The 22,506-nt window shown below is 45.7% G+C and overlaps 1 protein-coding gene across 1 annotated transcript in view; it reads right to left on the bottom strand.

Annotated features, from left to right (window-relative positions):
* Positions 1 to 16,286: 16,286 nt before the first annotated feature.
* MYO10 (myosin X) overlaps positions 16,287 to 22,506 on the bottom strand; it is a 207,344-nt gene continuing 201,124 nt past the window's right edge. Inside the window, exons 38-41 of the mRNA XM_008151670.3 lie at positions 21,799 to 21,919; positions 20,766 to 21,218; positions 19,198 to 19,389; positions 16,287 to 17,773 (exon numbers count right to left, since the gene is read on the bottom strand). Of these exons, the coding sequence (XP_008149892.2) occupies positions 17,672 to 17,773; positions 19,198 to 19,389; positions 20,766 to 21,218; positions 21,799 to 21,919 (868 nt within the window). The 3' untranslated portion in view covers positions 16,287 to 17,671. The remainder of the gene's footprint in view (positions 17,774 to 19,197; positions 19,390 to 20,765; positions 21,219 to 21,798; positions 21,920 to 22,506) is intronic.

Raw genomic sequence — 22,506 nt, 5'->3', positions numbered from 1 at the left:
AAGATTCTCTTCTGAATTTTGCATCTCTGTATGTTGGCAACAGAGTGATTAACATGAATGAGCCAGATGATTTGACAATATATATCCCAAGAAAACAAGGAAACAAGGGGGGGAAAGAGATGGCAAAACGGGGGGTGGGGGGGGGTAGAGATAGCAAAACAGTTGTAGCCACTGATTCTAAGAGAAACTTTAGGAAATAACACAGCTCCAGCAAAGAAACTAAAAATACACATAGGAACTCTTAAAAAGAGGCCACTCACCTTTCCCTTCCAAAAGTAGCTAGAAAGTTTGTAATAGGAGAGAAAAATAATGAATAATTAATTCCCATTCCAAGAGGCCAAATAGACCACATTAAGCTAAGCCTTAGAATGAGAGGGAAATGCCCCAGTATTATTTTTCTCCCTAAAATGTTCCATGTTAGAATTCGTCAGCAGGTCCATGACTTCTTAAATGAAAGGAGCCATGCATACATGTTGTGTTGTTTGCTAGTCCTGCAGGTAGATTATTTTTGTGCTGATAATTTTACGAAAGCAATTCTACCCTCCTGTTCTTACCATATCCTCTACTCCATTCCCTCATTTTCTTGTCACTGGGCCAAGAGAACCTCGGTAGTTCACTCTAAGCACAAATAAACAGGAACCTCACACAACAGCCACCTGGAGGAAATGGAAAGGAAGATTGTACCTGGTTTCCAAGGCCCGGCTCTCAGCAGGGATTGGCTGTTTCTGTTGGGGGATCGTTAGGGTCACCGGAGGAGGAATGCGCCAGGCCGAAAGTGGTAAGGGATTATAAATTTATTAGGTCATTTGGAAACCAGATGGGCTGAGCCCCAAAATGGCACCAGCTCCCAGGGATGGGGAGTCAGAGATTGTAAAGGACTCTAGGCAGGCTTTTGCGAGTGGGAATTCTCTGGGCGGGTCCAGATCCTGGGCAAGTCCAGAGGGGAAAGTTACTGGTCCTAGCAAATGGAATGTGGCCTAAGTGAAAGGGAATGTCGGTTGTGTGCACCAGCTATGCTCCCAGTGTAGGTATTGCTCCCTAATAATAGACAAGAGAGCTTTCTTAAGGCTTCAGAATGGTTAATGAGGATTTAGGCCACATTACAATAATATATCCTGAAAAGGTACTGTTTATCCACAGGTACACACACACACACACACACACACACACACACACACACACACCATCAGCAAGGATGACTGCAGGACATTGACTTCCAACCCCTTCCCACCTGGCAGCAGTTACACTTGAATCAGCCGACCAGCCACTGTTCTGGAGGAGTTCATAGAGGGGACGGGACCGCCTGTTGAACCACCAGCTGGACCCAGGCAATGGGAGCCTCCTCGCCCCCTCCCCGTCCTTGGAATCTACGTTCCTCCGACTGTTTCCACAGTGGGAGCCGTTTCTAGGGCACAGGTTGAGAGAGTAAGGTGTTGGTGAGACCATCTGGACTAAACCCTGTTAAAACCTGTGATGAAACCCTTAAGATTCTGGCGGGCAGGTGTGGAGATCTCGTCTTGCAGCTGCCTAAGACAAGCCTAGTGAGGTCCCTCGTTTATTAAACCCGCCACCTCCCAGCCTGGATGGTCTGCACGTCTGGGGGGCCAGTTTCAAATTTCCCCCAGGGAAATCCTGAGGTTGCAAACCAACAACCTAGTCTGCCGCCTCTTCTTTTTTTCTTTTTGGTCCTGGTTCTGCCTCATTGCACTTTAGTTTCATTCGTGCCTTATTCCTCCATTCATTGATCATTGACCATTCATCAAAGGCTGCTTGTGGGGCTTATAGTAAGACAAGCAGGACTGCTTATTTCCCTCATGGTGCTTAGGTCATGGACAAGGGAAAAGGAATCTGAAGAAGGTGGCTGGGGGGAGGGAGTGGGGAGCATGTGCAGGGGCCCAGGCAGGAGAGAAGCTGGCCTGGCCCCAGAGGAAACCACAAACAGTTCTGAATTAGGGGACAGCAGATGAGCAGGTAGGTGCTCAGAAGGGCCTCCTCTGTGTGCAGTTAAGGAGTGGAGCTTTGGGGCCATGGGTGGGCTGTCTGCAGGAGAGTGAAGTGGCTGGTTTGTGTTTTAGGGAGGTGTTTCTGCTCCGTGGATTACCTGGAGCCTGGCAAAGATACTGGCACTTTTCCTTGTCATTCACTAAGATGGGAGAGGAGGAGGAGAGGTTTGGGTCACCCTAGAAAATGCCAATTAGGCAGTTGAGTACAGGGGCCTGCAGCTCAGAGACCAGCAGGAGTTAGGAACAAGAGATGGATGCAGGCAGGGGAATGGGCTGTATGAGAACTTGGTGGAGGGCAAGGCCTGGCCGAGTTCAGAGGCGCTGCCCAGCTCAGATCAACTGTGGGAGCGGAGAAGGTGATGAGACGTTTGGATAAACAGACCACAGGGAAGAGTGTTTTGAGGATCAGTCGCTAATTTAGGCACAATCTTATGAGGTGGGGAGGGGGGAGGGAGAGTTCCTGAAGTTTGTGGGTTTCTTTGTTGTTTGTTTGTTTGTTTTTACCAAGGAAGTGACAGACTCCGCACACCAGCCTCCTGAGGGCCCAGAAGCTAAGCTGACTTCCCTGGAGGGAGTGAGGGAGTGAAACTGTCATGTGATTGTCTCTAAATCCAGGCCTCCGAATCAGGCCTCCAGTCTCAAGGGTATTTTCTAAGTTAAAATTAGATTAGTGGAATAGAATGGAGTAGCTGGGAGACTTCCATCCCACAGGCATCCCTTCAGAGTGTGTATTTGGCTTGTCATCTCTAAGTTTAGTTCATTAGAAATTAGGCAGAAAACACTGGTGCCCCTTTAGGCAGGGTAATCAATGGCCGAAGGCCCTGTTGGGAGCACACATTCAGGCTGTGTCACATGTTATCTTCACAGACCATGCTTGAATGGTACAACCGGGTGTTTATGGCACAGCCGGTGATGTTCATAGGACCCTTCAGCTTTGCAAGACTCAAGTGTCTTCTGAACCATCAAAGGAATAGTAAGGTTCTATTGAATATAGTCCAAAGTTCAGTCTACAGTAAGTCCTCACTTAACATTGTCAATAGGTTCTTGGAAACTGCAACTTTCAGCAAAACAATACATAAGAAAACCAAGTTTCCCATGGATTAACTGGTATAAACAAGAGTTAAGTTCCTACGGCATATTTCTGGTTGCAAAGCATAAATAACATCATCAAACTTTTAGATAAAGACCCAAAACACTTCTAATATTAGACAGTGCAATAAATGCTAGCTATTCTTACATTTAAGGAAGATGATTAAAAATAAGTAAGATCATTATTCCAACCATCTTATTCCAGCTCTGGATCAAGGGTGACCGGAGCCTCTCCCAGCAACTCAGGGAGCAAGGACGGGACTCCCTTCCATCACAGGGCCGCTCAACCCACACTCACTCAGACTGGACAACGGGCACACATCTGCTCGCCTCACATGCACATCTCTGGGATGTGGGAGGAAATCCATGCAGACATGGAGAGAATGGAGAATGCAGAAACCACACACACAGTAGCCCTGGACAGGAATCCATTGTTTTTTTCTCATCAACATTATAGCAAAATGACACTGAACTCAACAACATATGTGAGGACCTGGCTATATTTGCATGTAGGCCAATTTATTGAAAATTGATGGTATCTCTCGATCCCATTTGCACTCATTCCTGCCCTATTCCAGGTCTTATGGTGTCACAAGCAGAACTACCCAAAATAAAACAAAATTTACAGGCCACGGAGCTCATTCTGTGTTGCCTGTAAAAGCCTCTGGCTGGGATGGAGGCCCTTCTCCTTTCTCAAGGAGAAGATCATGTGAGCCAGGGTCCCACAGCTTCAGAGGCTCCTACTTCCAACCCAAGCTTCCCATGGGCCCTGAGTCCCCAGGTGCTGGGCGTGGATTTCCCAGTGTCTGCCAACTGCTGGCATCCATGCACCTACCTCAGTTTGTTCTCCCAGTGATGGGGTTGCTCTGGATCTCACCCTATTAAGGAACAGAGGACAGAGTTGGAAGGAGGAGCTCCTTCCCCAGGAATGTGCACCCCAGTGGGTCCCAACCAGCCGCCTGGCCCTAGCACACACCTTATGAATTAAGCCTGCATCTTAGCCTATGCCATATGGGGCTGGGGAGGCGGGTGTCTGATTCCTCACAGGCCGGATTGAGGAGGACAGGTAGAGATAAAAAAGAGTGGCATTTACAACTTCGCTGTCAACTGCAGTAACCCACAGTCCCCAAGGCAAGAAATATGGGAGTAAGTTTGCTTCTGGTCTCTCCTTCATTCTGTCTGCAGTAACCATATGTCAGGTTTGCCCACCACGGTCCTGGTTTATGGCTGCTGTCTGGCATGCTTATTTATAGCACTTCGCTTTTCCTTCTCAAGGGTGTCCTGGTTTGGATGATAAATTATATGCATTCCCCATCCATCTCCAATCTGTCAGCAACTACGGAGGATCCCTCCTCTTAAACACTCCCATGCCTATATCCCTGTTCTCAGTCTTAGGGCCGACATCCCTGTTCAAGCTTCATCACTTAGTGCCTGTCTAAACTGTGGCAGCCTCGTACCTCCTCCTCTTCCAATCCACCTTGCACAGCCCTCCTCTAAAACAAAGCTTTCAGCCCTGGCTGGTTTGGCTCAGTGGATGGAGCTTCGGCCTATGGAATGCAGGGTCCCGGGTTCGATTCCAGTCCAGGGCACATGCCTGGGTTGCCGGCTCGATCCCCAGTAGGGGGTGTGCAGGAGGCAGCCGATCGATGATTCTCATCACTGTTGTTTCTATCTCTCTCTCCCTCTCCCTTCCTCTCTGAAATCAATAAAAATATATTTTAAAAAATAATAATAAAACACAGCTTTCAACATGTGACACCCACACAAGCGCTTAGGACAATGCCCAGTTACCTAGAGCAGCTAAACCTAAATAATTATAAACCATCTTCATCTCTTTCTAAAAGCTTTAATTCTCTTTAGGCAGATTAGCTGCTCCCTGATCTAAACACTGGACTGTAGTGAGATTAGTTCTTCACTGAGTCCACACCCCAAGCAGACTCTCACATCCACACCTTTGCTCACACTTTAAAACCTTTTCCTGTCTCCCCAAGCCCTGGCTGTCCTCTCCGCGGCCTGCTCACTCTTCTTCCATCGACCCTTGCTCAAGTGGAAAGAGCATGGGGTTCATAGTCAGGAAGATCTGAACTTGACCCAAGTGTCCAGGCACCACCCACTGTCTCACTGATCCTGAGACACACGTTTCCCTCCCCACATTAACATACCTGAGAATGAAATGTACTTTAACATCTACGGCATCGTAGACCCACTAACATATACTGGCACTCGGACTTTGTGTTGTAACACCGTCTCTCTGAGTCTTAGTTTCCTCATCTTTTAAAACAGGAGTAACTCCTGGTTCTCAAGACTGCTGTGGGAATTACCTGAGGGAAATGCAGTGGGGACCCAGGGGGAGAGCATCTCCGTGGGAATCTGGATTCCATGCCCAGCCTTTTGGGAATGGTTGCCCAGTATCTCTTGGGAAGACCTGCACCACATGGAGAAAGGGTTGCAACAGATACCAAAGTTTGTGCCTAATAGAATTACATACAAATTCCCTGCAGTGTGCAGAGTGAGAAAGAGAAACTGGTCTCACTCCTGGGTGATTTAACCACAACACTCCACTGAAAATGCTGTTCAGCTAAAGGGGACATTTCTACAGCGGTAATGAATGAAGTAGCTTTCAGTTGGAAATGTTATTTGCAAGGAGAAAACTATAAAAGCAGTGTTGTCCTTAATTTGTTCTTAGGTAGCAAATCTTCCAAAGCTAATTCTATGTCAAGTCCACAAGTAGTTTCCTTAAGCATTGGGTCAGAGCTGGGTGTTTTAATGTTGTTCAGTTGGGCGATGGCCATCCCTTGTGAGACACCCTTTCCTTGCTTATAAAACTTTGCTCACTTCAAGAAGAGGCTGGTTTTCAGTGAAGGGCAAGAGAACATGGGATAAGGGAAGCGAAGAAGAACCCTGTGGTGCAGGGTTTGAATGGGCGCTCTCAGCAAGTATGAGATCATAACCCCATATTCTAGCTCCGACAACTGAGAGAGCTTAGAATCCCTGACACCCCATGGCGATGAGCTAACTTGGGGAGCAGGTGCTGGTTTCTGGCTATTTCCTATCAAAAAGAACCAGAGCTCCTTAGAGAGCTGGCTGATACTAGGTCTGAGTTAGGGACATGCCGGAAACCGACCATTGTCTCACTAATAGAAAAGATGTAAAAGGCTGGTCAACCTTGAAGTTCTGAAAGGTCAGAGCCAACCACTCCCTATCTAATTGAGACAATGGTAACTGAGGCAACTTCCCCATCTTGTAATCATGTAAATCCTTACTGATATGATAATCCGCTTATTACCTGCCTAAGGGCTATGGGTGCATCCCATAGTCTCAATAAAAGGCATAGCAAGGCCAGAGCCTAGGAGTAGTCCTCCCCGTAGAGGTGAACTCCTGCCTGGTCCCCCATTTACCCAAATTAACTCTTTTCCAGTCTCTTTTCATTTTGATTGCTGCCTTCTCCAGAAACCGGACCTGAACGGGAACCCTGAAACACACGGGACGTGACAAGGGATTCCACAGGGACATTTGGTGTACTAGAAAGCAAAGACATGTGTAAAGATGATTCACACTCCATGTCAAAAGGACACAGAAGCCAGCTCAAAGGGGATCCCACTGACCAAATCTGGGACACTTTGGGGATCAAAAAGAATAATCTTGTTAAATGATAATACATTGAGTTAAAAAAAATCACGATTCTATAGTGATTCTCAAAAGACAGAGAAAGAGGAAAAGCTCTGCTTTACAAAAGATTGTAAACTAACAAATACAGACTAAATTATAGATTTAGAAAAAGCACCATTCTGTAACTCATGTTAATAATTGATTCAGGCAATGATCATCAATGAATAACATGACTTATTGGGAAAAAGACTAGGGAAGAGAGTGTCTACACAATCTCACAAGTTACTTATGCATTGCATAGGGATTCTTTGCATTGGAGAGATGTCAGTCTCCCCTTAGCTGCATCTCCTCATGCCTGGCATCACCAGTATCGGGGCAGTTGGACCTTATGAGCTCCTTGATCTAATGCTATGGGAGGGACACAATAAAATGTATTGGAAACATTTTACCCGAATCAAATCCTGACAAATCAGAGGAACCCAGAAAGAAGGATGTTCTGCAAGTCTATTGACCTAGACCTTCAAAGCGCGTGATATCAAGAACAGAGGAAGAGTTTGAGGAGAATAAAGAGGTATAGCAGCCAAATCAGTGTGTGAAATTTGATTAGATTCTGGGTGGAAAAAATAATAGCTATCGAGGACATTTGGAGAGACATTTAGGAAAATCTAAGTCCAGACTGCACGTTAGGTAATTTTGTTGAATTAATATTGCTTTTCTTAGGTGAGATAATGGTGCTATGGGGGTGCAGGAGAACGCCCTTCTTCTGAGCGAAGCAAGATGCAACACTTAGGGGTGAGAGCCATGGTACAGCCATCTGCTTTCAGCAAAAGGGAAGTGTGTGTATATATATATATAGACAGATAAATAGAGAGAGGAAACGGGTGTGGCAAGATCTTGGTGACTGTATGTGAGGGGTATCCGGGTGTTCTCTGAATTTGCCTGTGGGTTTGAAGCATGTTAAAACAACAAAAATGTTTTTAGAAGACTTAATGAAAGAATAGAAAATAAATAAATTTCTTAATAAAAATATTTAAAAAAACAGTTCCCTTCAATTTCTTTTTTTCCCCAAGATATTTCTCCTTTCCATGAACTCTTGCTTGGCTTAAAATCATTGTAACACCACTTAGCACGGGAATGAAATGATGGTTGAAATACTGTAGCAACAGGAAATGAAATATTTCTATTTTCTCCAGAGAAAAGTAACTTATCTCTTTAATTCAAACCTTTTTATATTGAGCATCATCTATATACAAGATCCTATGAGAGGCACCATGAGAGATATATAAATGAACAACAGTATGGTTTCAGCCTTGAAAGACTTAAAATCTAACACAAAAATGAACTCAGCAAACATTTTTTGAGAGACTATTATGAGCTAAACAAACGGCAGGACTAGGAATCTAATTATGTATAAAACAGTTCCTGCAATAAAGAACCCCTTGTCTTTTGGGAAATACAGACACACATTAATTTCAATACAATAAGACAAGATTTATTAAAAGATCAGGTTCTAAAAATTATGACCAAGCAATCAGGAACAACTTCAGAACAAAGAGTACCTCTGATCTAGGGCTTGAAGGGCAGGTCACAGTATTTTCAAGACAAATTGGTAAGCATTTCAAGCAAATGGAACAAAATGTGTAAAAGCGTGTAGGTGTGAAATAGGCATGACATATTTGGGAATCTGTAGTTAAATATAGGTAGAACTGAAATATAGGGTATTTATATAGAAGTAAGAGAGAGGGAGCTAGAACTATAACATGGGCTACTTGATAAAGAGCTTGTACGTTATAATAAAGAGTTTGAACTATACCCTGTAGGTGATGAGAAGACTTTGGAGGTAAGTGACATGATCAGATTCTTATCTTAAAAAGATAACCTGGTGGTGGAGTGGAAGGTGGATTAGAAGAAGCTGATGCAGAGAGACAAGGTAACAGACTTTTGTAATAGTCCAGGTGAGAGATGCTAAGAGCCTAAACCAAGACAGGGACATGAAGACAGGGTAGATGCAAGAGACATTTTTAAAAAAATACATTTTATTGATTTCAGAGAGGAAGGTAAGGTAGAGAGAGATGGAAACATTAATGATGAGAGAGCACAGGGGGGTGAGCAGAGGAGAGGGCTCCTGTTGCATGTGTTGAAAGGGAAGATCAACTTCTGACCCTCTTTGAGCAGAAGCAGAATCAGCAAAGCTCACCTGGACTTAATAATCACTGCTCACACGAAGCCAAGTTGTGCTTCCTTACAGATCCTTGGCCATGTCCAAATTACTGAGTTTGCTAAATAAGTACCATATAAATAATTTGTTATTATAATGTCATTTATTAAGCTTTAATTATATATCTGAGAAAATAAACGCTATCCTACATATTGTGTATCTTCAGACATGCAGCTATAGATTGAGTTGAGTTCACTCAAAATTAGTTCAAAAGACAGGATTCCACAGAAGATGGATTGTTAAATCACAAGTGACATGCCCTAAGGCCAAGCAAGTCTGACCTGGCAATGATACATCTGGCACAGCAGCTGCAGTTGGACTACCACTTGGTTGACTCTGCCGTAGTCCACTGGATTTGGTGGTGTGTTTTTTTTCAGGGGCAAGAATTAAAAGGCAGCATGATGGGGCCTTACCCTGAATCTTCTAGTTCTTTAGGGATCACTAATTTCTGCTACTCCACCCAGGACGCCACATCAGTTTGACTCATTGTCTTGGTCATGGAGGGGATTCTTTTCAGAGCACTCTTGGCCCTCTGCACTATGGTAGTCTTGCCCTAAGCCAAGGAGTCAATTTGAGGTTGTGCAATAGCATGTCTATTTCCATTATACATTTGGGCCTGGGAAAGACCACCCGGTGGGGCCACAGTCATAGTGGACCCTGGCAAGCTGGATCTGGGCCAGATCTCCATTTATTACCTAGCCCCAATATTCCCGCCGTGGTAATGATTAATGTCTCTAGGTATTAATGTCCACTAAGGCCTTGTCCAACAGTCATCAGGATGCTTGGATATTTCTCAGAGTTAAGTTACCAAGTAGATCTCCTTGGTGAAGGACTGGGAGACCGAGGAGCAGATACACTTGTGTGGTGTTGCAGGGGAAATGGTCTTTTCTTCAGTGAATGGGCCTGGGTCCAAAACTTAACTCAGGCCTGGAAACTGGGCAAGGGATTCTAACTTTTTATTGAGGTGGTGCCCCCCAGTCCCCTGACTTCTTTTGATTATATAGGTTGAGCACTCTCTTATTGGCGAACCATCAGTTTTGCCCCTAGGGATGCAGTCAGTAACTGATAGGATTTTGAGTTAAATCCCTTGAATATTCTTTTTTGTTGTTGTTGGGAGAAGAGACTTCATGAATATTTCTTGGCCAGAGGGGCACACTGTGGCAAGTGACAGCCCGCTGTCCACCAAAGCTTCATCCTCCCCTGTACATACTGTAGAGCTGTTATTGAAAAGGTGGTTGCTGTTTCAGATCTTAGCTATCGTAAATGCCACTGCTATAAACATAAGGGTGCATATATTCTTCCCGATTGGTGTTTCAGGCTTCTAGGATACATCCCTAGCAGTGGGATCACTGGGTCAAATGGCAGCCCAAGTGCCCCTGAGTAGATGAATAGATTAAAAACTGTGGTACATTTACACCATGGAATACTATGCAACTATAAAAAGGAGGATCTCTTACCCTTTGAGACAGCATGGAGGGACCTGGAGAGTATTATGCTAAGCGAAATAAGCCAGCTAGAGAAAGACAAGTATCACATGATCTCACTCATATGTGGAAGTTAATGAACAAAATAAACTGATGAACAAAACGGATCCAGAGACATTGAAACATGCAACAGATTGATGTATTTCACAGGGAGGGGCCAGGAAGAGATTAACAAAAGAACTTATGGTATATGCATTCTAGAGGCCCAAAGCATGAAAGTCGTGCAAGGGGCTCAGCCCTCGAAGCCCCAGCTTCGTCTGGAAGGTCATCTGGAAGGACGTCCGGAAGGTCATTTTGTTGTCCGATCTAATTAGCATATTAGGCTTTTATTATTATAGGTATGTATAGCCCATGAACAAACAATAGTGCGTGGGAGGTCTGGGCAGGATCAGGGTGGAGGGGGTCAATGGGGGGAAGATGAAGGGGGGGGCGGACATCGATAATACTTTCAACAATAAAGATAAAAAAGAAAAGGAAAGAAAAAGTGGTTGCTGAGCCTGGAGCTGCATTTCCTGGCACCCATTGCATGTAAGTACTAGTAAGTAACACTATGTGACTAGATCTTGCTGAAAGATTGTAAGCAGAAATAATGTCACTTCCAGGCCGAGATGTAAGTCCTTATCCAATCCACTGCTCCCTTTCTGCCAGCTGTTTAGGCCCAGGTGACCTTGGCAGCTAAATGTTGAAGGCAGAGTGTCTGTCAGCTTAGGCCCTGAATAACCACAGGAGCAGAACCACCATCCTCCCAATATGGCACCATATTGGACTGTTATGGGTGCAAGAAACACCTTTAATATGGTAGGTGGTTGAAATGCAGGAGTTTGTTTGCTAAAGCAGCTGAAGTTACCAGAGTACATGTTCTCTATAAATTCTACATCAAATTGCTTTTGTCTGAATCGATTTTTACCAACTTTGAAGGTATGTTTGTGATGGTCTGACTTATAGAGTATAGATTGTGTAATTAGCCTGGATTATAAAATTTACTCTGGGAGGCCCAGGACGTCTTACAGAGCTAGGCAATTATTCTTCGAAACTGAAAATGATGGGAGAGAAAAGGCAATGCTAATTCAATTAACTTACACTTTTTTTTCTGTCAGCTCCTTAGTATAAGCAGTGTTTTGTTTTGTTTTTGTTTGTTTGTTTTGTTATCTTCAACCAGCCAGGCATTGAACCCACCACCTAGGTATGTGCCCTGATCTAGAATCGAACCTGCAAACTTTTGGTGTAGGGGATGATGTTCCAACCAACCGAGCCACCCGGCCAGGGCTGGGCAGTCATTTTAAGTATGGGCCTCTGTACTGTGCACATCTTGCAGATCTGCTCAGATTTTCTGGCCTCACGGGTCCCCAGGCTCTCAGGGCCAAGAAGGCTGGCTGACTCCCTGTAGGCCTGTGGTGTTCCACCCTTGAGAAGTCAGGCTGTGTATCTGGTGTCTCTGGATCCTCCTGCCACAGACTTAAAGGAAATGCTCCCCTACAGGATGTGGGTATTAATTTCCTACTGTTGCTACACCAAGTTACCACAAGCTCAGTCATTGAAAACAACCTAAGTGTATTTTCTTCCAGTTCTGGACATCAGAAGTCTGCAAAGAGTCTCACAGGGCTAAAAGGAAGATATCAGCAGGGCTGGTTCCTTCTGAGGGTTTACAAGGAGAATCCTTTCCATGCCTCTCCCAGCTTTGAGGCGCCAGCAGTCCTTAGCTTTTGGCCCCTTTGCAACCTTTTTTTGGTCACATCTCCTGCTACAGAGTCTGATCTTCTGTCTCTCTTATAATGTGATTCCATTGGTCCCACATGGATAATCCAGGCTAATCTCAAAATCCTCAATTTGATCACATTTGCAAAGTCTCTGTGCCAAACAAGGTAACATTCATATCTTTGGGGGCCATTATTCAGCTGGCCACAGTGTGGGACATGGCTACGTAGCTACGTGGCCTTTAAAGGCACCAGATGACATGAAAATGTGAAATCTCACATAGTGAAATTCAACCAGTGGGAAACAGGAGACAGGATGCCAGGAAGAGAAATTTATTTTCTTTCCTCTCTGGAGGACTGCTCAGAGGCGGGACTTCACCACAGCCCGTGTAAAGATATCCTACATGGCCACACACATGCTCCTGCTGAGCAACTGGACGGGACTCAAAGCAGTGGCTGGCATGGAAATACATCACTTCGCATAGCTCATTTCAAGCTCCAAATTCCTACCTTCCCTGCCTCACTCCCTTACCCTCGCTGCCCAGGAATCGCACTTCCCAAAGCATCAGCAGTTAACCTCCATTCTCTAGGGAATCTCAGCTGGGGTGACCCCAAATTGAAAATCATTTATTTACTCTTCCACTTATTTAAGAAAAAATTACTGGTACCTACTATGTTCAGACACAGTTCTAGTTAACAGAGCGACAGTAATCAACACAAAGAGATTTCTGCTCTCACCAAGCTTATGTTTTCATTGGGGAAGACTTTCAATAGACAATTGAACAAACAAGAAACATCACTTAGTGGCAAACGTGGGGATGCGATAAAGACTAGCTATTTTATATTTGAGGGTGTGGAAGGCCTTTCTGGAGAGGTGCCATTAAAGCTGAGGCCTGAATGACAGTCGTTGCACAGAATCCAGGGAAAGAGAAGTGCCTCTAATGGCAGGTATCAATTTGCAACCCATGTGCTTCTCACATGGGTGATTCCAAGTAGCGAGCTCTGGTTGAACAGCAGCAGAAATTTACTTTTAAAAAATTCATGACTCTACCAAGCAGAAGGCCAGATGGTTTAAAATACGAAATAAACATTTCCAGCAGAAGCTCTTTACTAACCCATAATGGGACTTCCTTTTTGTCACAAAGGGCTGCATTTTGTTTTATTTTAGAAGTTAACTTTTTTACTACATTTTACACTCAGCATCATTGAAGAGGAAGGACCATGAACTTAGAAGCTATATGTCATTAGCTTCCTCACCTGGATAACAAGTAAATTGGGGTATAAACCCATTTCCTTTAAGCTGCAACGTATTGTTTGTGTGGTTTTTTAAAAAAATATATTTTTTTACTTCAGAGAGGAAGAGAGAGGGAGATAGAAACATCAATGATGAGAAAGAATCATTGATTGGCTGCCTCCTGCACACCCCACACTGGGGATCGAGCCCACAACCCAAGCATGTGCCCTGACCAGGAATCAAGCCGTGACCTCTTGGTTCATAGGTCAATGCTCAATCACTGAGCTATGCCAGCCAGATATCATATTTTTGTTTTTATGATTTACTGACATTTGTATTATAGTATTTTCTGTTTCACTTCATTTCAATTGCTTTTGTAGATCAGTTTACATCTTAGTTCCGACTGTAGCATACAGATGTCATGGGCTTTGACATCAGACAATACCTTATTTCTTCAGATTATCTTTTAGTTATTAAATGTTTTTTTTGCAACATTCTCAAAGGTATCATTTAAAAAATTATAATTGGTTGTTGCTGCTATGTAGAAATACTTTAGTTTTTATTTTCATTTATTTTTTAATTTAAAAAGGCTAGCTAACTGGAGGATGAGAGACCACATGGAACAGAGCTCAACCATCTGATCTGAGGCCCTAGACCAGTGGTCGGCAAACTCATTAGTCAACAGAGCAGCAAACTGTGGCTCGCATGTAGCTCACGAGTCGCGGTTTGGCGACCACTGCCCTAGGCACATGAGAAAGCCAAGTCAAGGTCAACATAGTTGACCTGGCCGAAGCTGAACTGGAGTTGAATGCCCGGCTGAGCCCAGCTCAAACAGACAACCTAGAGAATTAACATGCTTGTTGCTTTAGCCACTGAATTTTGGAGTGATTTGTTACACAGCAAAGCTGTCACAGCAAGTTAAATTTTCTAAATCTCAAAAAGCTATGAACAGTAGGTGTAACCCATAATGTTAGCACCTACATCATGCTTACCATGAGGACACAATGAAATAATGATGGTAATAGCACCCCTGGGACAGCCTGAAACATAATGTGTGCTGAGCAACTAGTAATTAATGCCGCTGGCCACAATGGAGAGATGGTCAAAGGAAAACTCACGGCAGGGTAAGAAGTAATACTTAGGAATCCACATTCTGTTCATTTTTGCCTCATGGATTTTCTTCATTCATTTGTGCCACTGGCATGTGCTCACACTACAAATCTGCGTTTGTGTTTTGTTTTGTTTTGTTTTAGCGCAGAATTCTCCTTTGAACTCTCCTCCTTGCACTCTTGCTTTCTGGACCCTCCTTCAGCACGTATGCTATGACACAATCAACTTCTAGTTTCATATATTTATTATCTTTTACCCCCAATGAGGCTCTAAGCAACTGAAGACAGTTCTTATGGTTCATTTGCAAACCCTACAGAAATATATATTTTAAAAATCTGAACAGCAAGAATTTAGTAAATATTTAGTAAAAGTTAAATTGTTATGGTTGGTGTCGATCCTTGGAGTCATCTCAAATAACGAGGCCTATTAAATTTCAATGTCAAGTTATAAAGTAAACTTATAGAGAACAATTCCCCCAAGAGATCAAAGTTACAGGAATTACCCGTTTTCTTTTCTGGTGGGTCATGAGGAATCATGAGAACTCTAATCAGGCAACCGGTTCCCACCAAGCAAACATCTGGGTGCCTCAGGGGTAACAGACCCTGTTTATGTCTCAAGCTGCAAATCAACTGTAATCCTGTTATTACTTGAAAGAGAAAACAAAGTCCCTGGGAAAACTAAAGATAGGAACAAAGTATATACTTGTTGAAACCCCTTCAATTTTCTCATGTAACTTTCCTCCCCACTCAAAGTACTTAAAGCTTTCTGAGTGTCTTTTTTACTTAAGACATTTTCCTCTGAAGATGACTTTTTTTAATTGAAAAATTACTTATTGATGCGACCTTTCAGTGGTGTGCAAGGCCAAGCCCACCAGCGATGGGTCCGACCACACATCTTGTTCCAACTCTGCACACACTCACGTCTCCTTGGAGCTTGAAATGAGCCTGGCGGGAACACTGTCACCATGACAACCAGCAAACACTACGAAGCAGGACTGTTCTCCCCCCCCCCCCCCCCCCCCGAGAACCCCTGATGAACACTTACCAGCGCGTCGCTGCCGGAGCTCCAGGTTCCGGAGAATTACCGCTCTCGTCTTGAGTACAGTCACCGGGTTTCGCCAGGAGACATCAGTTACCATCCTCACTGCTGGGCGGCTAATACCCCAGTTTGGGGGGCTGATAAAATAAGGATGAAATGACAGTGTGTGCTGCTGAGTCAGTCAGTTTGGCTGAAGGAGGAGGGAGGTGGAGTGGCAGGAAACCAGGGTCGAGGCAGCCAGGGCAGAAAACACAGGGTACTGTGGTACAGATTACCGTTTTGGAGAGAGAGTAATAGTTTTGAGTGGGAGAGGCATATATTTGGATTTGTGTTTTATAAAGATCCCTTTGGGCGTCTGGTCTATGGAGAATAGCATTTATGGGGGGCTGGGGGGCACAAAGGTGGAACCATATGAGGTCAACAAAGATGCTCTTTGGGGCCAGGGCAACGGAACCGCAGCATGGCCCTGACGCCTGCTGCATGCCATCTGCACCTCCACCCCTGCGCTTGTACTCCTTCGGGCCCTCCTTCTCCTTTGCCATATTGCCAGACCAGCTCAAGGTCCACTGCCCACCCTTCACCTGTGATTTCCTCGAACCCTGCTTTTACCTTCTTGGAGTCATGCTCCGTGCCTACAAGAGCAGTCGAGACATCTACATGTCTGTGTTCAGACCAGTGATCAAGGGCATTGAACACACAGCTGAGACACCCTGAAGCCCAAAGCCTTAAACCCCAAACCAACAAAAAAAACAAAACAAGACCCCATATGAATTGAGAGCCGCTCGGATAAAGAAAGCACACTGTACATCAGCTAATATCTTTTATTGTCAGACTTGCTTGCAGCCAACAAACGATGATTTCACTTTCACATGGCTGTCCATAGGGGATAAGGCATTATTTTTTTTCTTTGTGGGTAGACTTAATGGGCCTAAGGCTTTACAACTTTTCCATATGAAAATAGAAGTCCAAGACCAGATTATTTTTCTCCTGGTCAGAAATGCTGATTTATTTACAGGCGCCTTTTCAGACCACCATTATAAACTTGAGATAAAATCTGTGTATTATAGTAAAGCCTCAGCATTTAATGTCAGGGTCCTTTAAAGACTTGCACACGTAGTTCACCTCTGGGGAGTACAGCCCTTCTCCCCGTATTCAACGTGGTTATACTGTGATCTACCCGGAGCCATACGAGCTAACTTTCAAAGAAACATTTTTTTTTTAACTTAAATCTTTTAGAAACTCAAGACTCCAAAAAAGACTTCATATGGTTCTAAAAACAGCCCTGGAGCCAGCTGTTTCAGAGTGGTTTATAAATACAGTTATTTGCAGGCTGCATATCTGTTTATAACACAGCAGACACAGAATGCAGACTTCGCTACATGAATAACAAAACTGAGTCCAAATGCGGCTTTTGAAATACAGCAAAGACGGTGGGGGGAAATCCGGGATTCGGTTTGTTAATATCACCACCTTATAAAGTAAAAACTGGAGACTATAACTCTGAACTATTAAAATATACAGACAGACTGTTTACACCATTGCACTTCCTTTTTTCCCTTTGCTTTTAATACTCTTGAGACAATGATTAAAGTGATGGGTTTATGAACACATGCATGCACAAGCAAGCACATAGACTTAAAAGATGAGACAAAGAAAAAAAAAGTTAATACGCGTCTTCCGGGAAGGCTGCCAGCAGCACTCCGACTAAAATACACCGTCCCCTCGCGCTCCCTGTCCCCCTCCCCACTCCCTCACCTTCCCTCAAAGTCGGGAAATCAGGCGGGGAGGTTAGTGCATAGTGGATGGATAAATGCCCCCCCACTTCCAGGCTTTGCCAGTCTCCCCCACAAGCTGGGGCGCAGTCCCCTCAGTAGCACAGTGAAGGTCCGTTAGTGTTGCTCCACAAGTTAAGGCACTTCTGGCTGCTTTGGCGGCAGCGCGGGTATGTTTCCTCTCTCTCCGTTAAGGCATACGTCATCTAAGAGTAGTAAAGCTTTGGAAATCGGGTTAAGGTTGACAGCTTCATACATGATCACTGAAGTGGACGGGGCGAAAGGTCCCTCGGAGACACCTCCCTTCCGGAGGCTTCCAGAGGGCCCGGCAGCTCTGCCCTGGGCTTGGCACGCGGGGGCCGGCCCAGGCCAGAGCGGGGCATGTTCAGAGACCGGAGACACGCGGACTCCCGCCTGGGTTCACCTGGAGCTGCCCTGGCTGCTGACGGAGCGCGAGGTGCTGTAGCGCTTCTTCACGATCATGCTGATGTAGGCTTTCATGAGCTTGGCCACGTCCACCACCTGCGCGGGAAGCAGATCGGCACGGGGTCACGGGTCTCTGCCGGGCCAGCGGGCCCAGCCCAACCACCACACGCCCTCCCAGGAAAGGCCACCACCAGCCGGCGGTGCAAATCCACAGCTCAAGTTTTGTACGAAGCCACACGTCTACCTGCTTTTACCTATTCCTAGTCAGGGAGCAGGGGAGCTGTGGCTTTTCCAAACAGTGTGCACCACCTGGTGGTTCTTGCATGCAAAAACGACAATTGTGCTGAATGTGAAATGGTCGGATATGCATATTAAAAACAAAGGAACAAACCCGGTGATGCTAAAGTTGGTATCACGAGGGCTGGGATTTCTCTACCCACTTGAAGGAAGGGTGAACGACAGAGCCCACAATCATGGCTGTGAAAGGCTGGACCGTATAGTTTGAGTCAACGCCTCATGGTGCAACTGAGAAAACAGAACTGAGACTCTCAGGGATGGGCAGAGAGCGGCAGGCGGCCAGCTCTGCTCCAGGCCTGTGCGAGCTCCAATTAGCGCCTCCCACCCCCTTTGGCCCATCGCTTCTCAAGGCTGGCCTGGATCCCTGCTAAGACATCCTAACTGGCTCCCACTTCCTGGTTCTCTCTTTCCTGCCAACCAATCCCCTCCCACATCACTGCTTGTCATCACTGTCCTTACTTCGTGCACAAAGATCTCAGAGCAGTTCCCTGCTGTCCAGTGGAGTCGACCAAACCCTGCAGCCTGGCACCCGAGATCCCCTAGGCAATGGCCCCCACACCTCTCTCCATCTCAGGTCGGCCTCCTCTAGTTCCCGCACCACATCCTTGGCCTGACTGCTCCTTCTAGCCCCTCCTCTCCAGCACTTAACAGCCAGACTGGCAGCCGGGATTCATCTCCATTCCCTGCCTCCACTCGTAGGCAGCTTCCTATGTGGAGACTTCAATAGGCTTCTTGTATCATCGTCATTATTATTACAGTGTAAGCTTTGGAGCGGACAGCACACATATTTCAGGCGTTTTTGATGACTCTGTGAGCCAGAATTAGCTCTGCCCAGGATGGCCACATCCCTGGCTTGCTCCTGCTCCGTGGACACCACAGAGACGAGTGTTACTGCTATTACTCGCTGCCATCAGCATCCACTGATCTTCACAATACTCTATCGCCAAACGGTGTTTTCTTCTTGAACATCCGTATCATTTCTCTCTCTCTTCCTTTCCTCCCTGATACAAGGGAACCAGGTTTCTCTGTTGCAGAGGCATACAGAAGAAATTTGGGATGATCAGATTTCAGCCTGGGAGGAACCTGGAGCTGGGTAGGGACCATCACACTGTGTTTTCCTATGCTTTAGTGAGAAATATTCAAATAAAACTACTTGGTCACAGGCATCAGGAAATGGCGCATTATTTTTCTATTTTTTTTTAAGGCCATGGTTTGCCTCTTACCTCGCTGGTTTCAAAGAGCAGCTCCCGCTCATCCACCACGATCTTGTACGTGTTGGCCAGGGGGGCCCCAAAAGAGAGGATGTGTTCATACTGGAAGACTTCTAAGGGTCTCCCCTCCCCACGCTTGTAGACGGAGACAGCGTCTGCGCTGACGCCCAACCACAGGTCCTGGGGGAAGCCGCCTTCCTTGCACTGGGGACGAGAGTCAGGGTTAGGGTTAGATCAGGAAGCAATCAGAAGCACAGCACCCAGAAAACGAGACAGGCGTTCAGGCCAGCCTCTGCACAGAATACGGAACGCAGGCAATGCCCATGTACGCCAGGGAACGGGAACACGAGGAATGGTATCTCTCTGACAAAATCTAGGATCACAGAGGGAAATCCTTTACATCACTCTGGGCTGAACAGTTTTGGCTCCTTGTGAACAACACGTGTCTTGACAGGGAGCAGCAGTGACCTGCTGTGTGGCAGTGGCCGATCTCACTGGGTAATGACAGACTTCCCCGCAGGGATCAGGGGAGGAAAAGAGAGCCCCAGCGCAGGGAAAACAACACGGGCTGATCTGAACCAGTACAGTGGCCCCGGCACACACAGGAGTGACACCAAGAGCAGCCACTTGGACAAAGCATCTGATTTATACTCAGAAACCAATATAATGCAATCAACCAACCAACCAACCAACCCAAAGACAGCATCCCATGAAAAGCCATGAAGGGATCTTGAAATACAAAATCAATCTGTAGATGTTTACACTCTCACTTAGAGGTTATCAGATAACATCCTGAATTGTGATAAGGAAAAACGGAAGCCCATCTGGACCTGGGACTGGTAAGCTTATGTTAAGAGACAGACAGTAAATATTTCAGGCTTATTGGCCACATGGTCCCTCCCACAGCCACTCAGTTCTGCCACTTTAATGTGAAAGTGTCCAAAGATATATAAAGGAATGAACATGGCTGTGTTCCCATAAAACTTTATTACAAAAAAAAAAAAAAAAAAAAAAAGAGGCAGGCATGGTTTGGCCCTCAGGTTGCAGTTGGCCAAGCCTGGATCTAAACCATCAGTAAGATTTTTATTTTTTTTTTTAAATAAATGGTCTACTTTAACAAAACAGAAAAATTTAATGGCTAGATTCCAAATATGAAACAGAAATTCTTCCCTAAAAATAGTCATGGGGGAAAAAAAAGTAAAATAATCCAAGTATATCCAAAGTTTTGAATACATAGTTCTAATTTTTTAAAAATTTTACAATGCATGTCTACCAGCACTTTTTATTGGATCTGTAGCTTCCATAAGAAAGAAGTTATTTCAGAATAGGTGACATCTTAATTTTTCACTCACTCATATTATTAAAAAAGCATTTACTATAAAGAAGGAAAAAAAAAAAACCCTTTAGTGGGTGGGTGTGAAGAGTAAAATGTGGGTGCTTTAAGAAAAGAGGGAGCAGTGTTCCGACTCATCCTCCCTCCGTGCGCACTTGGCCATGGGCGCACTGACCTATGTCCTCGGACACAGCCTGGTCCCCGAAGCAGCCATTGCCCGCGCACCCGCCCAACAGCGGGCTCTCACCTCCACGTCAAAGAGCGTGGACCCATAGCCAGGCCACTCCTTGATCACGGCCATGTACTTGGCCATGGCCTGCTCCTGGCTCATCCCCTGAAACTTCTTCCACTTGTCGATGATGCTGGCGCGAGCAGAGGAGACCTCTTCCTTGATCCACATGTCCAGCATCTGCTCCTCCTCCGCCTTCTGCCGGACCACAGCGCCCGTGCCCGTGCGGAAGCTCCGCCTGAGCGTGCCCTCCAGGAAGCTGGTCCGCCGCTGCCGCTCACACGGGGCGCAGCTTTTGGTGGCCTGGCTGATGCGGGCCTTGAGCCTCTGCAGGGAGTACACCTCCTCGAGGGGCGGGACGGTGCTGTGCAGCGAGTAGTCCCCCTGCAGGTACTGCAGCCGCAGGGCCGCGAGCACCTGGAGGTTTTCTTCGGGGGCCGGGTAGTGGCCGTGGATGACAGCTTCATGGGCCTGGAAGGAGCGGTCACAGCGTTAGGGGCAGGCGCAGGATGCCCGCCTGGCTCACGCCCTCCTCCATCAGATTTCTCTCAAATGTCACCTTCCCTGAAAATGGTACCCTGACCCCGCTTCGCTGCTTCCCCAGCACGGATACCATCTAACACGTTTATTTTATTCCCGATTGTCTCTCGGCCCAACTAGAGCAGTTCCTGGCACAGGAGTTCAACTAAAATGGGCATAAGTTTCATCTACAAGCAGCCGACCGTCTCCATGCGGGGAAGTTGACGGCCATGTCGAATTTCTAAGGATTAGCAGTTAATTTACAAAGGTAGTAGTAATGGGTTTCACCCCTGCTCTCTGATAAAGGAATCTGTTTCTAAAAGTTCCTTTTAGCCCAGCCAGTGGTTGAGCATCGACCAATGAACCAGAAGGTTCAATTACCAGTCAGGGCATAGATCCCCAGTAGGGGGCGTGCAGGAGACAGCCCATCGATGATTCTCTCTCATCATTGATGTTTTTTTCTCTCTCTCTCCCTCTCCCTTCTCCTCTGAAAGCAATAAAAAAAAAAATATTTAAAAAAATGTTCCTTTACCTGTTCAAACATAAACGCGAATTCCACGCTGTCTTTCGGCACATTGTCCGTGTCCAGGAAGCAGTAAAGCTTGAAGTAGAATTTCCAGGGCAGGTCGCCCACCTCGGAGGTGGCAGCCAGCCTACAGACAGAAGTCAAGAGAGACTCAGGAAGCAAAATGGAAGCAGGCCTTGGGTGACCCACCGGGAGCTGACTGAACACGGCTCATTCTTTGTGAGGATGCAGAGCTCCTGTCCATGCTCAGATAGCCGAGCGGGCAGAGATGAGGATGGAGAGAGCGAGAAAACAATATAAGAGCGAGGTGTATCAGAGACCCTCGTGATTTCTACTGAACCAGAGCTGGAAGCCATGCTTTCGTCCGGGTCTCACTTGAACACAGCAAACAGGCAGCCTTCAATTAAACTGTGCTAACAAGTATTTTTCGAGTGCCCCAGTCTAGTTAGTGCCAGCTAAGCATTATGCTGAATCCACAGAAAGGAAAGAAACCAAGGCGATTTCTTCATTCCCAACCCTCAAATAAACTACGACATTTATACAAATTGACATGACTATTATGGAGGCTGTGTTCATATGGAGCAGGGATATTCTTTTCTGCCATTAAAGGGATATAAGAGGCACAGATCACAATTAGAGTTCCAAGAGAGATATAAAGAGTTCTAAGTTGGCTTGCGTCTACTAGCTCTGTTTCAAAGCTAATGAACAAGTGAA

The sequence above is a fragment of the Eptesicus fuscus genome, chromosome 4 (assembly GCF_027574615.1).
Source record: "Eptesicus fuscus isolate TK198812 chromosome 4, DD_ASM_mEF_20220401, whole genome shotgun sequence".
Taxonomy (NCBI): Eukaryota; Metazoa; Chordata; class Mammalia; order Chiroptera; family Vespertilionidae; genus Eptesicus; species Eptesicus fuscus.
This window is presented reverse-complemented; position numbering and strand designations above follow the sequence as displayed.